This window comes from Pyricularia pennisetigena, chromosome 3 (assembly GCF_004337985.1).
Source record: "Pyricularia pennisetigena strain Br36 chromosome 3, whole genome shotgun sequence".
Classification (NCBI taxonomy): Eukaryota; Fungi; Ascomycota; class Sordariomycetes; order Magnaporthales; family Pyriculariaceae; genus Pyricularia; species Pyricularia pennisetigena.
The window spans coordinates 7710318-7727559 of NC_043742.1; the positions used below are offsets into that span (position 1 = coordinate 7710318).

General features: G+C 49.3%; 5 protein-coding genes across 5 annotated transcripts in view; 3 read left to right on the forward strand and 2 right to left on the reverse strand.

Moving 5' to 3' along the window:
* PpBr36_03854 (uncharacterized protein) overlaps positions 1-1437 on the forward strand; it is a gene marked incomplete at both ends in the record, with an annotated part of 2302 nt that extends 865 nt beyond the window's left edge. The window contains one exon of the mRNA XM_029891023.1: positions 58-1437. Within this exon, the coding sequence (XP_029753804.1) occupies positions 58-1437 (1380 nt within the window). The remainder of the gene's footprint in view (positions 1-57) is intronic.
* On the reverse strand, positions 43-1473 carry PpBr36_03855 (uncharacterized protein; the record flags this gene model as incomplete). The annotated part of the gene is made up of 1 exon (XM_029891024.1): positions 43-1473. A coding segment is annotated over one exon (1431 nt), but the record flags the coding sequence as incomplete, so codon positions are not given.
* Positions 1474-5007: 3534 nt separating this feature from the next.
* PpBr36_03856 (uncharacterized protein) lies at positions 5008-12477 on the forward strand (the record flags this gene model as incomplete). Its single annotated transcript, XM_029891025.1, has 7 exons — positions 5008-5359; positions 7030-7233; positions 7292-7313; positions 8921-9343; positions 9413-10184; positions 10253-10604; positions 10679-12477. 7 exons carry the CDS (start codon positions 5008-5010, stop codon positions 12475-12477), a joined length of 3924 nt encoding a protein of 1307 aa, XP_029753806.1.
* A 914-nt stretch (positions 12478-13391) lies between these two features.
* Positions 13392-14884, forward strand: PpBr36_03857 (uncharacterized protein; the record flags this gene model as incomplete). Its single annotated transcript, XM_029891026.1, has 3 exons — positions 13392-14002; positions 14086-14536; positions 14663-14884. 3 exons carry the CDS (start codon positions 13392-13394, stop codon positions 14882-14884), a joined length of 1284 nt encoding a protein of 427 aa, XP_029753807.1.
* Positions 14885-15282: 398 nt separating this feature from the next.
* Positions 15283-16901, reverse strand: PpBr36_03858 (uncharacterized protein; the record flags this gene model as incomplete). The annotated part of the gene is made up of 2 exons (XM_029891027.1): positions 15283-16654; positions 16732-16901. The coding sequence occupies 2 exons, from the start codon at positions 16899-16901 to the stop codon at positions 15283-15285; spliced, it is 1542 nt and encodes a 513-aa protein (XP_029753812.1).
* Between the last annotated feature and the right edge of the window lie 341 nt (positions 16902-17242).

Here is a 17242-nt window from a genome sequence, read left to right on the forward strand (position 1 = left end):
TTTTTTTTGTTTCTTCGTCTGCCAGAAACCCTCTCAACTCACCACCGTATTGTACAGCTCCAGCTCGTTCGTGCACCACACGGTGTACAGATACGCCCGGTGCTCGCCCACCACCCGCAGCGCCTTGAACGACGACATGACGCCGCCGTACACCCCCTGCGGGTCCTGGTACGGCAGCGCCGGCAGCTCAAAGTTGGCGTCGCCCCAGAACTCGACGCCGATGAGGTCGCCGCTGCATTCGGACCCTGCCGGGCTGGTCTGCCTGCAGCCTCTGCTCCGTGTCGGCTCGCGCCACTGCGGGAGGAGACTGCGGCCGTCAAACAGCTTTGGAAACTCGGCGGGATCGACGCCCGCGAGCTCCAGCAGCGTCGGCGCGATGTCGGTGTGCGTGCTCGGCAGCCGGGACACGACTCCCTCGGGGACCCCCGGCCCGCGGACGACCAAGGGGGTCTGGCCTGCCTCCTTGTACACGAGGGACTTCATGGCGGTGATGCGGTGAGTGCCGATCATGAAGCCGTTGTCCGAGGTGTAGATGATGTACGTGCTGTCCAGGAGGTCCTCCTGCTCCAGCGTCGCGACCACGTCCTTGATGATCTCGTCGACGCCCTGGAGGGACCGGATGCGAGTCCTGTAGAGGACCTCGGTCTCGGCGAGCATCGATTCGTTGAGGGGCGCGTTCCGGCCCACCCAGTTGACCTTTTGCTTGGCGTACTCGTCCGGCGGGTTCCAGTTGCCCTTCTTGGGCAGCGCCAGATCCGGGAAGAGGCCGCTGTGACGAGCCAGCGGCTGAGGCATGTTGTCCGAGGGGCCGTTGATCGGCGGCACGGTGTGAGGAGCAGTCGGGGAGATCCAGTAGAGGAAGGGCTTCGACCCGTCCTTGGCCAGCTGCCTGATGCGCTCCACGGCCTTGACGCGGACGATGTCGGTCTGATGCCAGCCTGGATAGTTGACGGGGTGCTCGCCGTTCTTGGAAAACACGGCCCTGTTGAAGTCGTACGTATAAGGGTCGAGCAGCGCGTCGATTTCTGTCCAGGCCTTGGGGGGAGGGTTGTAGTTGCGCAGAGTGTAGCCGTTGAGGAACTTTCCGATGTAGTTTGTCGAATATCCCGCGTCGTTGAGCCACTTGGGGAGATATTCCGAATCCATCTCCGAGGCCCGCCACTTGTCGTAGTTGCCGCCGGGATACCTCACGGCCGTGATGTTGGTGTTGTGAGCCTGCTGGCCCCTCAAGACCGTTGCGCGGCTGGGGCAGCACTGGGATTCGGTCACCCAGTGGTTGGTAAAGGTGGTACCAAGCTGGACCAGGAGCTTTTGGAGCGTTGGCATGTGCTCTGTCGAGTCCAGGTGAAGATCCTGGTCATCCGTCATGATCATGATGATGTTGGGCTTGGGCTTGGGCTTGGACGACGGCTTGGCCTCTCCCCCAAGGGAGAGTAATGTTGTCGCCAGCACTGTCGCCGTGTTCCACTTCATGATACACTACCTCGTCCAGATGGCTTCAAGAGGAGATGGTGGATTTTCCGACAGCTAAGGCATTCCAAACCCCGCCGCGGGGGCCCACGGCCCGCGGCTTATTTGCACGTTGTGGGGGTGGGTAATTTTACATTTATTTTAGTTCAACAAATACAAATTCACAGTAGAAAAAACCACGGGCTCGTAGGCTTTTGGCCCGCGGGCCCTTCAATAAGCTTTTCGGGCCCCCGTGGGTGGGTTTTGGAATGCCTTACCGACAGCTGACTAGGAAACATTGCAGGACAGGACTGGCTATTTCGTGGGAACTGCCTCGCCTTAAATGTCTCGATGAGTATAGCGCACTTGAATTCCGAGGTGGGGAACACTTGTTATTGTTTGCGGGACAACACAGCCAAAAGACGAAAGCTCCCGTCAATGACTAATGCCAGTGACTTCGGTAAATATAGCCTGCAACACTTGTTATTGTTTGCGGGACAATTATCGCGGCCAAGGCAGCTAAGGTTACTGCCCGATATTGTCTTATGCTGCAGGGAACGTAACGCCGACCCAACTGTTGCATACCATGTGCATATCTTACAACAACAAAAAAGATTGGAACCGGCATAATAAGCTTATTGCAAGCTGGGGCCTCTCGTTGATGGAAATGGCTCGCGCATACCAAGCCTGTAAAATCAACAATTTCCAGCCCTAGAAACCTGGACCAAAAAGTCTCCCAGACGAAAATACTCTCGGCATCACAATTGCCAGAGACTCTTACCTGAGAGTTGCCTTTAGCCACTCTATCTAGCATCAGTTGAGTTTCGGCTTGACCACGAGAGTAGATAGTTCATGGAGCCAGATCAATTTCTGAGCCGCCGAGACACTTCGGGACTATGACAGTAAGAAAACGACTTGTATATCTTGACTACAAACATTTGGGATATCACTAATCCTCGCAAGTCTCTCGATTGACCGGATTTCACCGAAAGGCGTTTGACTCATTCCCAAAAAGCGCCCATACATTTGGTTGAATCCAAGGCGCTCTCTTGGGTCCTTGTTCTTGTTTATATTGATCCAATGTGCACAGGTTGTTGCCTGCAGGGCAGTAGTACATGTCAAGGTTCAATCACAGTAGCACCTGTGAACTTGATCAAGTGTGCAGGAGGATCGACGTCATGGCATATGCAATAAGCCATGCACTGTAAGGCAGTCCAAACCCACACAAGGGGGCCCGTAGTCTCAGTGCTCAAACTAGACCCCCCCGCGTTGCAGGGTGGACCGAACGCTCCGTGTACCTTATCAGCCGCATTGTTTTTCAGTTAATCAAATTGGCCGAAAAAATCGCGTTCGTTCTAGTTCAAGGACATTTTGTCGAATTTCGGCGCGTGTGGCGGTAGGTCTACCGCCTTGATATTTATGTATAAATATAGTATATTCACTGTATACAAAAAAAGAGAGACAGTGAAAATACTACATAAATTTAATGTTAAACAAATTAAATAAATAAAAACTGTAAAATCATTAATTAAATTGCGTTATGTTAATCTGGATTTCGGCATCCCTTCGGTATACCTTGCGTATTTGCAGCTAGTCTAATTTAGATTTTACTTGAATATGAAGTTTAATAATTACAGTCGACTATCTTATATAAGTAATAAAGTATTTATTTAATAAGTTACAATTCGTAAGATTGAGATTTTTGGTAATGTGAGTATTTACAATATATATAATCTATGTTTGAATTTGATGTTCTTTATTAGCGTTCATAAATTAAATCTTTGGTTTTCTATGATATTAGAGAACATGGATCTGACTTGCTTGATATATAGTTTACTTCAATAAATAGAACTTAAAACAAATCAAAATACAAGTTTTACTATGGTGGCAGGCAAAAAAACCACCCCTTGTCACCGTGTATTTGTCGATGTAACTTTCACGACGTTAACATAATTTAAAACTTTTGACCCACAGGTACTTCGTATGTTTTTTTGCAGGTATCGCAGATGTTAATTGATTAAACTATTTTAAAATTTGAAATTACAAACCGCGATCGATTTTATAATGTATTTTTTTGTTAAATGATTAACGCCGTAACGCATTATTCAATTTTCCCAATAAAAAAAACGCCATTAAAATTTACGTTAATCGCCATTATAACGAAACACTTAACCGAACCCCAACGAGCACGTGTTCGTACTTTTATACGTTGGGTCGGGGTGCCACCCACCTGCAAAATCGCCACCACTGCTCAGGGATGGGGATTTTTACCCTTACCACCGTAGTAGATTTTTATAAATACGACATTAACAGATCCAATTATTGAAGTTTGATTTCGCGCTAAGGCTGGTATATATATAAAATAAAATCGCTGAAATTTTCTCCTTATTATTGTTAAAATTGGTAAAGATATTAAGGTGTTCCTATGTGAATTTATTTAAAACAATTGTTTCTTTGACCTATTCGACGATTTAACAGAGTATACAGCACAATATAAACCCCAAAATTGGTGATACTGTAATATATACGTACAATAACCGCCCTATAAAAGTTTCAGGTATTATAATAAAACAGAAATAAAATAAAATGAGATAGAAAATCAATGAACAATAGCAAAAAAAAGAACTGCCACCGTTTGCAATTTAAGGACAACTGCTAATGCATTTGATCAAACTGAAAATAAAAAAATATAAATTAAATCGTTACTAATAATTGTGCTAATTGCTACACCCAAATTACAATCCGTTTATTTTTGGGATTTTATTTAATTAATTATGACGGAGTGTTGGTCGCCGAATTGTCGAAATCACCGCCAGAAACGACGAAAATCGACAAGTTGTCCTCAGACCTGAACCAGAGCGATGTTTCGATGGTCTATGCAAAATCACAATTGAGCCAGGGCTCAGTTAGTGGAGCCCTGGGCTTTAGGGATTAGCCCTGAGACTATTATACAAAATAATATTATAGTCTTTTTCCATTATATCGCGTTATTTTGAATATATTAATTGCAAGTAAATCGTTATATAAATAAGTAAATTTTATTTATATACTTTTTATGCAAGTTTTAATTAAAACGTTTTTCTTTCTTTCCTTTTTTTGGCATTATTGTTCTTGCATATTCGTCCCAGCACCAAAACCCGCGGGTTCCCATTAACCCGCCAAAAACCCCATGGGCTGGTGGGCCGGGCCGGCTTAAACCGTTTTCGGGTTTTGGCAGGGCTTAATGCAATGTGGCCACGGATAGTGAGTTAAACTTATAATCAGAAGTGGACTTTCAAGCAAGTAAAAAGTTCTCTCGTCGATACCGATCGAACATGATATATATACATGCATATATATATGTGTGTATATATATATATATATATGTGTGTGTATATATGTATATATATGGCGGCCATGTGTACAATTGTTTTTGAAATGTTTTCCCTCCTTCAACCAACTACGACAAATTCTAACTCTGTCTAATTGATACAATCTCTCTTTTTTGGTCTTCTTTTTTGGTCTCTGGGTGTTACCCTCCTTACTCTCATTCATCATAAACATTCATTTAAATCAAGGATGCGCGTCGAAACCTCCCCCCTTGCCCAGCAAGCCCTCATACTCGTCCTTCTCGTCCAGGCCTCTTTGGCGTTCCCCAACCCCAGCCCCAGCAGCGCTGAGGTTTACAAGCTCTTCAAGCATGGCCGGGAGAGTAAGACCGCAAAAGGCCAGTGCCCCGCCGGTACCAATCTCATCACTCTCACGCAAGGCTTGAAAGCCCCTGCTAGCCCTGTTAACGGCGCGCAATGCCCCGTAGGCTCGGTGCCCGCCAATGAAAACGGCGAATGCCCTACGGGCCACGTGCCCATCGCGTGCAGTAGGGATCTGTTTGATAATCAACTTTCAAAACGCGATGATGATGGTGATTTCGGTGAGTTCCTACCTATAGCATAGAGAATACCCATTTTTGTTTTAAGATCTCCGCGTCATACCATGTTGTATGTCAGAAAAGCAAAGAAAGGAAAACTCTAGTTAACATCCCGAGTTTTACAGGCACCGGTGCAACACTCGAACGCCGCAGTCTTTTCGTGGCTGCAATTGTTTTGTGCTGTATCGTTGCTGGGGTGGCTATATTTGTTATGGGTGGCAGAGGATGCAAAGTAAACACAGCTGCTTTGAACTCGGGGTCGTATTCGAAGCGTGATATTAAGAGCGGCGACTCGTTGAGCTGCTGTGGTTGAAATTGATGATATCGTACTGGTTTTTTCGTGGGGTGCACGCATACGTACGGAAGAGATGACCAAAGGAATGCGAGGGTTAATTGATAAATGCGAGATCCCCTGCTTGTTTTTTTGTTTTTTTTTCTTAAAAAAAAAAAAAGAAACCAAAAATCTCATGTTTATTCAAAATACCGTTGCAAAAGATCTAACAGTATTCCGGGTCAAGCCCAGAGTTGACGGGTGGGCATTATTTGCTCACCAACCACGCCGCCAGTCGTCCGTTCTCATTGGCATACTTCTTGGTGAAACTTGTCAACGGAAATAGTCAGATTAAGCTCGTATAATCCCATTTAATACGCCTGGCCGGGGTCGAGTTGTTATTGATAGCGATGAGCTCCTGACTTTGATTGACATATACTGAGTTACGACCAGTCTTCTAACTATTCACATTATATTTATTATCATGCAACCTCATTGTTTCATTCACCGTCTTTGACCTTTCGATCCAATCGCTAATCAAGCGGCTCAAAACAATGAATTCAAATTGTACACACTGAATCAGAAAGTATCCAGGAGTTCTCTTGGAACAGTGGTAATAATCATGTCCAAGGATAGAATGACAAGCTATTCCTCGCGTAAGCGATAGGGAATGTGAAGAAGTCTCATAAATCTGATTGTCTACAAGTGCTACTAAGACGTAATATTTTTCAAGTTCACTACTTTTTGTCAGAGTCATGTCGATGGTATTAATAGATCATTTGTGGCCTTTGCTTCAGGGCAGCTGCTTGTTTAAAAGCTATCCATACTAAGTACGTAGTTCCATGTAGCAGCTAAAAATAACACACTTACTATCCCGGGGCTTGAACGAAAAAAAAGATCCTTCTTGCCCTGTTCTTGGTTGTTCAATTCCATTCATTCTCTCCTTTTTCATCTTCAACTATAATATTTGAGACACTCGTTTAGTACTTGAATCCTTTTACAAGAGACAAAATGCAACTTTGCAACGCCCTTGTTTTCAGCCTTCTGGTCCAATCCTCCATTGCCTCCCCTACTGGCGAACATACTTACAAACCCCACGGCACCGGCAACTGCCCTGATATTGCTGCCCACCTTCCTGCCGACCCAGCGGACGACGGTGATTGCCCTGTCTCTACGAAAGATGCCCAGAATGGCCGGTGCTCTGGGTCGCAATATTTGCTTGCTATCCATTATAATCAGCTAATAGGGAAAGACCAAGGCAAGGGTGGTGAGTATCAGAAATGAAAAGAAATCTTTCTTCATTCAATAAATCAATTTGATTGATTTGATAAAACAATTCCCCTTTGATCTGAGAAACAACAGAGACAAAGAAACCTGACTAACGCTCGTCCGACATCCATAGGCATCGAAACCAAGCCCGTCGAAGGCGCCGGCCGCAGTCCTGCAGGAATCCTGTGCTGTATTGCCTCTGATAAGTTTGTGCCATTTGTAGAGCAGTACGAGGCTCAGTATCGTAGGCAGTATCCAGGCTGGAACGGGAGAACCATTCGCCAAAACGGGGCTTTCCGTAACTACCACTCGGATGCTGAAAACAAGGTCGGCAAAGGTTCTTGGGAGAGATATTTTTATGTGTGCTGTTGCTGTTGCATCATCGAGTTCTTCAGTGAAACCAACGCCTGTTCCTCGGTAAGTAGTACTTCTGGCGCCTGCGAGGCTACGGCCTGCGGCGACTGGAACTGCGCCTAATGGGCGAGTGAGTGTGTTGGGTTGTGTTGCAGGCTATATTTACCGAAGTCACTGGCATTAGTCAGAGATGGGAGCTCTCGTCTTTCGGCTATGTTCTTTAGTGCAACAGGTTGCGCACGACAGAAACGAAAAACATACGGGGGCTTACTTAGCAATGTGAAAACAACATCTTTCTTTTTCTCTTTTTTTTTTTTTTTGCTTCTTTTTTTTCCTGCATACAAATGGAATATACACATCAGGTGTGTCACGCACAACCGCTTGCACACTCAGTCTCCCATCCATAAACCCCAGTAAGCGGTGCGACCATCCAGTTATACCACAAACCCCCACGGGCTGCGATCGCGATTGCGTGGGTTGGACAACTTTTGAGTGTGGGGAATACAGTCCAGTCCGCCTTTCCCGTTCTGGGGGCACTAGCTTTCCTCCTGGTCGCACATGTACCACAGCGATCAATTGACCAATACAGAGCCAGGCAAGGCTGTGTTTTGCCTTTTGTCTGCGACGTTGACTTATACGAGGGACAAAAAAGTACAATATTGTCCCACGGCTCAATGGCAATTTGCAATTTCGTGCCAACACGCATGTTGAAAACACGACGACGATAGTCTCGTGTTTTTCTCAATCACGCATGTCCACTGATCTGCTACCTCCCCCCCCCACCACTAAGCGCCCAACAAATGCATGCATGCGCGTTGTTGGCTGTTCTCTTCCTGCCTGGGCGGGGGGTTTTGTGTCTTTTTTTTTTTTTTCTCCCAAACTTCGCTTCCAAAAAGTGGCGCCCAAATTGCGACGAATAGCACTTCAAGGAGGGTCTAGAACAGCAAAGATGGCTAGGCTAGTTTATGCTGGAGAGCGTCCTCTGAATCCATCAGCGAAACCCCCTTGTCAACACCGAGTCCGACTGCCCCCAGTCATCGAACCGGCCGTCGACTCAGAACTTGTTCCGACATTGAGCCCACCCACGCACCATCAACGAGAATACCAGACTTCCTACTGGCTCTCCCCCCACGAAGGTACATGCCCAACGACCAAACATGCATCCGCACCCACACCCACTTATTCCAAGCCCGCCAACTCGGGCGACCTCTTTGAGCGTCTGCTCTGGTTGATAATATGCCGAGTTTCGTCGCTGATTCGATGCATTCGAGACGAGGTGTGTATATGGGCGCTTCATCCAGCGCTACAATGCAAGAGAAGGGGGCGACAAGCCGTGCAAGTTGCCGCTCCTGCGAAAACAGGGGTTTGCCCAAGGGGCAACGATGGCCATTTGGCGGGGGGGATCTGCCACTGCTGCAACTTGTGCGGCCCAGCAGCTTTTCGGGCTCGGAGATGTCGGGAAGAACCCCTCAAAGGGCTCTTGAGTCCCTCCTCATGACCCACGAGTTTAAGTCAACTCAAGTCTTGCTTGGCTTGGATTACCGTCCATCGAGAAACCCATTGGGGATAACAGCAACTGCTCAGCGTCCCACTTTTGATCCCCTCATGCTCCTTGTCAGCTTCCTTTTGTTATATACGATATATGCAACAGATTCTCAAAAAACCACCAGAAGGGTCGTCGAGAAGATGGCCGAAATAGCCGTTACCTGTCTCGAGTTGGCCGGTGTCGTCTTCAAGGCGGCCAAAGTGGTCAAGTCGATAAAGGGCGCACCGAAAGAGGTTCAACAAAAGCAGCAAGAGATTGCAGAGTACGCCCACGCAATTACGAAAATTCTGAAAACGCCAGGTCTCGATGCCAAGTATGAGCAGCGTATGTTGTCGAGCTCGAAAGATCTACAGAATGCCATGCACGAGGTGCACGAGCTCCTGGCGCCTTTATCCCGGAAAGGTCGAGAGGGAAAGTTATTGTTGTTTTGGGATGGCATCAAAGCAACCCTAAAGAAGGACGATATCAAAGAGGCCTTTGACAAAGTTCTTCGGGAGCAGAAGACATGGATGGGAGAAGTGCATGTCGTCCTTTTTAGTCAGAACATGTACGTCCACGGTACACTTGACCCTTTTCTCCGACTTCTTTTCCCGATTCTGACAACCATGACATACAGGGAATATTCGACTGAAATCCTAAAGCGGCAGACTTTGGCAGAGGCCGTGGAAGCCGAGACGCTTGCTTCTGCTGGCCGGATCGAAAATACCGTTTCAGGCGCACAAGAAGAGATCAAGGAGGTGAAGGAGGTGGTAGGTGAAGTAGTGCTACTAAGTCGGCAAATTCACAACCTAGTCGCCGTAAAAGTTAATCAAAGAATCACATCCGGCACGGCCAACGACAGCAATGTCATCGACAGCACGACAGTGGCGCTCGCGCCACGCAAAATAGCACCATACAATCTCAAAAGAAAGGTCTGCAGATGCGTCAGATCGCTGGACCGGTGGGCCATGATTAAATTCCGTTTCGTGTCCCAAACCCTCGACGAGCACCGCCGAGACTGCCCTTACTATGAAAGCGGCGAAAAGAGGGTGACCTACGCCGCCTACCTGCCCCCCTGGAGTGTTTCCTGGCTACCCGGTCTTGCGGGAAAGTCCGTGACGCTCGGTTGGGACCAGAGCGTGAGAGGCGGCGCGTATTCTATCAGTCCCATCCTGCGCATGACACGGCAGGTTAGGCGCGAGGACTCGCCAGTCTTCAAGACGCTTGACGAGTTCAAAGCAAGCTTCCCTTGGGTGTTGCACAGATGGAAACCCGATTTTTCACAAACAAACAAGCGCGAAGCCAAGCCTGAGGATCTGAAGGCATGCATAGACAGCATCAAGTTGCTCTTTTCGACTGGACAGGGCTTTCCAACAGACGTGGACGAAAATGGGGAGTCTATATGGCAGGTATGGTTCTCTTGCTCTAAGCAGACACGTAGCAGCAAAGAAAACAGTGCACTGATGGGTAAAAGCAGACCGCTTTGATGATGTTGGAGGCAGCCTTGCGGGGCCAGTATGATGAGCTGATACCCTTTCTCCAAGAGCTCTTGTTGTTGCTCTTGGAAAGAGGTGCTAAGCCTAATCAAGAATACCAAAGTCCCCATTGTTTAACGCTCAAGGGCGTATGGGGGATGCCAATCACCACCGTTAGCTATCAACTCTATCATGGGAACACGACAGCCTTTGACGGCTTTAAACTACCGCTTTATGATGAACTCAAGGCGGCAGATTATGTTGAGGATCATGCCAAATTCGATCTGATATTTGAGATGACGCCACCAATAGCTTGGAGGCCATTGCTTCGGGTATACCCGGAAGTCTTGGAAGGTGAGTGATCTGTGTAGCCCGTAAAAGCAAGGAAGTATGCCAATCCTGGGCAAGACGCTAAGAGAACTGCTTAGATCATGAAATGACGGCAATCGCAGAGAGGTTACTGTTTACACCCACTGTTGAGGAGTTCAAGAACAGTGTGACCTGCGAGGAAATCCGAGATTGGGACAGAGACAATAACTGGTGGCACAAGAGGGTGCTTCTCGGCTGGCCAGAGATTTTTCCGTACCTAGCTGAGGCTGGATTCGACTTCTCACCAGCACTAGAAGATGCTTGCGTGGTTTCTTGCGTCGAAGCAGTTCGTGCACTTCTCAAGGTAGAGCACCTTCCTATTCGAACTCTGCATCTGGACAAGGCCTTCGACTGCAACAATATTGAAATTCTGAAAGCATTGGTTCAGGAAATGGTTGCTAGGCGGGACATGATGTGCGAGCTGGCCTCGGCCGTCTTGGAGCAAGACGTTCAGGCAAGTTTGGGCCTTTTCGATGGATGCTGGCTGCCATCATCAAGAGATGCTCGCAGACTGCTCGAAATCACGCTGGACGAGTATCAAGGCAGGGTTACCGAAGCATTGAGGAACCTTGGTGGCTCCGCCGCCTACTTCTCGATCGACCCCAAGTTCAGCGATCCTGAGACCGACGAGCGCAGAACGATTGAGCGACTGAATTGCATTGATCTCTTCGAGGATTATGCGTTTCCAGACCCGACGCGTTGCAGTTTTGTGGGGGATTATGTAGATGCTATGGAGTTTCTCCTCGATGCGGGCTTTCATGCCTTGGACAACAAAGACAATGACGGGGAGACAGTCCTCTACAAGACTTGCCGCTACTACAAGCCTGGCGGGTCGGGATTTGGTGAGGTCGACGATCGTAATCTCCTCTGGCTCTTGAGATATAGCAGCAAAGCCCAGTTTCCGTCAGGACTGGTGTCAGAGCATCAATCGCTTGTCAGTCCCATATTTTACGCAGCGAGTTTCCTAAGACATATCAGCACGGAGGGTTTGCAGTATGCAAGGGTACTTGAGCAGCTATCGGAGGTTCCTACCGATGGCTGCGAATGCTTCTGCTCGTCCAATGGCTGTATGCCGCATTATATGTTTCTGAGATGTGATGGCAATGGTTGCGGCAATGGTCACCGAGAGAGCTCAAAGCACGACGCCTGCACCGGAGACGCATATGGAGTGGCGAGTCAGGATGGCAGTTTGCATCAGTGGTGTGATGCATGGGCACTTCCGGACCAACAAAAGGAACTCTACTATGCCGAGGCTTGTCGCCTTGAGATTTTTGAGCGATTGGGGATGAGCCATACCTGCTGTGCTTCAGGGCGGCGAAAAGATTACATTGAGCGCATTGGTGGGATAAAAGACATGCTTTCCAGCAGGCCCGAAACCTACCAGGCTGGTCAACCGCCAGTGAATGTGCCAAAAAGATGGCCACGAGCCGACGACGCCGAGCGGCGAGAAATCCAAGAAGAAGATCGCGAACTAAAGGCACAACTGGACAGCGTCATGTGTCACTATGACAAGATGCGAGCGCTGTTTCTGACATCCCCGGTCTGTGGTGACGCCGGTGAAGACTTTTGCGACTCTTTCTGGTTCCTTTGGTGGTCATGTGTTGATCAGATCCTGCCGCCGCTGGGGAGGGAGAAGTGCGTGTATCGTGGGCTTGACTTCACCCAGCGGGAAATTCACAAGGAGCGCGGTTTGTACGAAAAATTGGACCAAGAATTCGAAGACAAAAGGGAAGAAGAAAAAGAGGCTGCTCTCAAAGCAGCAGGATACGAAGGCCAGGATTTTGAGGATGTAGTCGATAAATATTTTGGAGAAGCCTTGGATGCACTTACTTTTCTGCGTGGTCGGAGGGTCGACTAGGCAAGTTGCGACCGTTGGATATTTTAGGCAGTTGGTCAGACTAGTCAAGGTGGTCAGTAGTACTATGGTTAGGTACCTATTTATTTATTGTTTTTTTTTTTTTTTTTTTTTTTTTCGGTCTGCGTCGAGTTTGCATGGGTAGTTCAAGATTCAAGTTGATGTGTTTATGTTGTGCAACTATGTGAGGATCTGCCGTGCATCTTTCCTGATCCTGTCAGATTCATACCTACCTAACCCACCTAATCCATATTTGATTCTTACTAAAGCTCAGGTATAAGCATGTAAATGTAGGGTACCGTGGATGTGGGAATTTTATTTTGTTTTTCTGGTTTTTTTTTTTCTGTTCCCTCCCTCTCCTTCTCGGAGTAAATCTCGAGACTACTGTAGTCTAATGCAAAGTTATGGTGTGTTACTACAAAGCTACACAAGATTTCTCGCTGCACCTCTGCTCCTTCTTGTTGTGCGGACTACTAGCAAAAATGCGGGGCGCATCGCGCTAATCCGCGATTAGGTGTACAGTTGCTCGCAGGGAGTGGAGGGTAGCTTTCTCTTCAGTGCATCCCTGACCGTCATCATGGCCGAAAGTCTGCCACAAATTTGATCTCACAGTTCGCTCCAGCGCTGACAGGAGAACACATTGCCCGCATCTTCCCTCGACTCCGGAACACGCCTCGGATCTCTCGATGTGGCTGCGATTCTTGTCAGTTGGACATCCTTATCGACCACAAAGCCGCATCCTTGCTACCCCCCAGCGAACCCCGCGCCGCTTGACTCCTCACACATATCCTCTTCCTCCCTTTGCTTCTACCGACGCCGCCAGCACAAGGCAGCAACATCTCTGCGAATAGTCATCAGCTACACGGCGCAGGAATTGAGCTGTCCCCGGTAACCCTGGGTGGGGAAATTGCACCACCATGCCGACGACTTGGATCACCCTTTCCGAAGATGGAATCAACAAGATCACGTCGGCTGTCAAGTTCGACGAGGCGGCCCAATATCAGCAAGCATTCGACAACTATATGACCGGATGCGAAGATCTCATGAAGGCAGTCAAGCGCGATGACACCCCCGAAGGAACCCGTGTCGCGTTGCGTCGAAAGATAACCGAATATCTGATGCGCGCCGAGAAACTAAAGGCGCATCTCGACGCCGAGAAGGCAAAGAAGGAAGGGACAAATGGACAATCCAACGGCGCTATCGCGAACAACGGACAGGACGATGACAGCAAGAAGTTGCGGAATGCGCTGGAGGGTGTGGTCCTCCAGGAGAGGCCCAATGTGAAGTGGGAGGACGTCGCGGGTCTCGAGAGCGCCAAGGAATCATTGAAGGAGGCAGTTCTTCTACCCATCAAGTTTCCCAGCTTCTTCTCTGGTAAGAGGAAGCCGTGGAAGGGCATTCTCTTGTATGGACCGCCGGGGACGGGTAAGAGTTATCTGGCAAAGGCGGTTGCCACCGAGGCCAAGAGTACGTTCTTCAGCGTAAGCAGTTCGGATCTGGTGAGCAAGTGGATGGGAGAGAGTGAAAGGTAGGTTTCTGGGTCGTTGTAGAAAGAGAGAGACATGCTGCACACGAAACCTCACTAAAGCGCAAACACGCTCCATCACGCAGATTAGTCAAGCAGCTCTTCGCAATGGCGAGAGAGAACAAACCATCCATCATCTTCATCGACGAGGTTGATGCCCTCTGCGGAGCCCGTGGCGAGGGCGAGTCTGAAGCGAGCAGGCGAATCAAGACCGAGATGCTGGTGCAGATGGACGGTGTCGGCAAGGATAGCGAGGGCGTCCTCGTCCTGGGAGCGACAAATATACCGTGGCAGCTCGACTCGGCCATCCGCAGGCGTTTCCAGCGCCGTGTCCACATCAGCCTCCCCGACGTCGCGGCAAGAACAACCATGTTCAAGCTCGCCGTCGGCGACACCCCCTCGAGCTTGACCAACGAAGAATACCGACAGCTCGCCCAGCTGGCTGAGGGGTACTCTGGCAGTGACATTTCGAACGTGGTAAATGACGCACTGATGGAACCGGTCAGGAAGATGCAGATGGCGACACACTTCAAAACGGTATATTACTTTTTCGACTTCACTCTTAAGGGGAGAGCACTTCTCTTGCTCCGCCCCCTCCCTTTTTTTTTTTTTTTTTTTAAAAAAAAAACCCCTACAAAAAGCTGACACAAGAACCACTTACAGATCATACATGACGGTGTCGAGAAATATGCCGCCTGCTCACCAGGCGATCCAGAGGCGGTAGAATTGACCCTCTGGCAGTTAGAAGGAAAACCGTTGGTCGAGCCCCTCGTCACATACAAGGACATGGAGCGAGCCATCAAGAGCACACGGCCCACCGTTTCGCAGGACGACTTGAAGAAGAATGCAGAATGGACAGAGGAGTTTGGCAGTGAAGGTGCATGACCAAACTGCGACCCCCTTTTCGCCTTGTTTGAAAAAGACTTGTCCGTTTCATTGTGGCACATATTTCGCAAACACAGCTGGTTAGATAACGAATTGTACGCATCCAACGAGAATCATGAAGAGAGGATACGTCTGAACAGGTCGGATTAGAAACCCGAACAACCAACACCATCTGTGAAACTTATGTCTTCATGCCATCTTTTGTACCGAGATGCGATGGGTATGATACATGGAGAAACGTAAAGTAGACCTGAACACCGGAACCCAAAAAAAGACCTTTTCCCATGAGAACTCCTAATACTGAACAAGGCAAACATCAAGAGATGACAAGCGCAGAGAAAACCAAAGACAAAGACGGGGGAGCAGCAAAATATTAGACAGTCGCATCCGGTCTGAAATTATGCGGCGACCTCGGACTTTCTCTTCTTCTTCTTCTTCTTCTCGCCACCATCAATCTCCATAGCGTCGGCCACGTCCATTGACTTGCGCTTCTTGTCCTTCTTCTCCTTCTTGTCTTTCTTTTCCTTCTTATCCTTCTTGGGCGCATCGGCCGAAGCGGAGACGTGCGAGGCGTGGTTGGGGTCCAGCATCTCCGTGTCGACGTCCATGTTGCCACCGTCCTCGAGAACCTTCTTCATGGCCTCCTGCATGGCATCAATGTTCTTCTGCGGCTTCTTGCCCGAGTTGTAGAACTCGAGACGGTCCTCGAGCTGCTGACGGAGGGCCTCTCCGAAGCGAGAGCTGGGCTGCTCGGAAAAGTTGTCGATCCTGGATGCGATACTGCACTTATTGGCAAGGAAGCGCGAGATGCGGCCCTTTTGCCTGGCGCTGGCGCGGCTGATGAAAGAGCTCTGGTAGATCAGGCCATACTTGGGCGTGTTGCCTTTGGTCTTGAGGGCGCGGAACAGGGCCTTTTCGGCACCGAGAATCTGCAGCGTCGAGGCCGGGTACTTGGAAAGGTTGGTGAGCGAGCCAGCGTGCGAAATGAGGCGGGCTGCAACAGGAGTGCCGAGAATGCATTGCAGGTTGGGTGCAACAATGCCCATCTTGCTGTCGAGGGACTCGGCGAGGACCTTGCGGTAGGCGGCCATCTTGCTGACGCTGGTGGCGAAAGACTTGACCATCTCGACGTCGGGTTCGGAGATGTCCTGACCCATGGAAACCTTGGCGGCGTCGATGATGGCCTGGGCCTTTTCTCCATCCTCGTCGAGCACGGCAGCGATGTCGTGCAACTTGCTGTCGTCCAACTCCTTCTTGTTGCCAATCAAAAGCACCAACCTAGCGTAGGTGACGTTGTCCGAGACAATCTTGATGAGTTCGGGAAAGTGCCAGCCGTACCATTCCCTTACGCGCATGCAGCCGGCGTTGATTCCCTTGTCAAGGGCGTCGAGGGTAGCGATTTGTTGGATGATGTGGTTGTCGTTGCGGTGGACGTTGAACTTGACCTTGTTACGCGAGTAGGCGTGACCAAGACCCAAGCTACCCCTCAGGATGTCGCCCTCGTGCAGCGACTTGAGCAGCTTCTCGGCGTGTGTCCTGATACCCCTCAACAGGTCGGCTACAACCTCGGACGTGTCCATGGTCTCGCATTCGACACCGGGGAAGAGAGAGCTGATCTCGCCTGCGAGCTTCTTGTCCGAGACGCCTAGAACGACCTTGGACTTCTTTCCGCTGGTCTTGGGCAGGGCGAGCTCGAGCGCGTTCTTGAGGAAGTCGGTGACGAGACCTTCCGAGATCTCGTTCATGTTCTCCAGACCCTCGTGGAATTCACTGGAGGGAAGTCAGCAGGGGCAATCATGAGGTGTAGGAAAGCCATCTAGTTCCAGGCTTATGTCCGGTTTACTCACGGCCATGGTGACCAGTTGACCAGCTTGACCATCTTGCCAAACTTGGCAAGGTCCGCCATCGAGTCCTGAACCTCCTTTAGCCTCAGACCGACCGAGTCGGCCTGGTGAACCACCTCAAAGATGGCATAACCGGCTGGGGTCTCGTGTAAAAGATAATTGACGTTGGCCATTGTTTTGGTGGATTTAGCGCCGGCTTTGCGCGCTTCGATTGTCGTCGAAAGTTGTCCTCAATGGTAACACAAATTGAGGTTCTCGCGACCAAAATTTCCCGGTCCGAATTTTTTTTTTTCTCCTCCTGTCGCGGGAGCTCTGGCGGAGCTCTTTGATGCACGGGCCTCTATGCATTTGGGGGTGGGGCAGTCATGTGACCTGGGATTTTGGGAGACGACCCGAAATGATTGACACGCGCAAAATGATTCTGCTGATAAGAAGGGTGACAGGGTAGGTAGAAGTAGCCCATGAGATACCCGATGCGCGAAAGGAATTATCGGTGGATACCTCACAATTACCA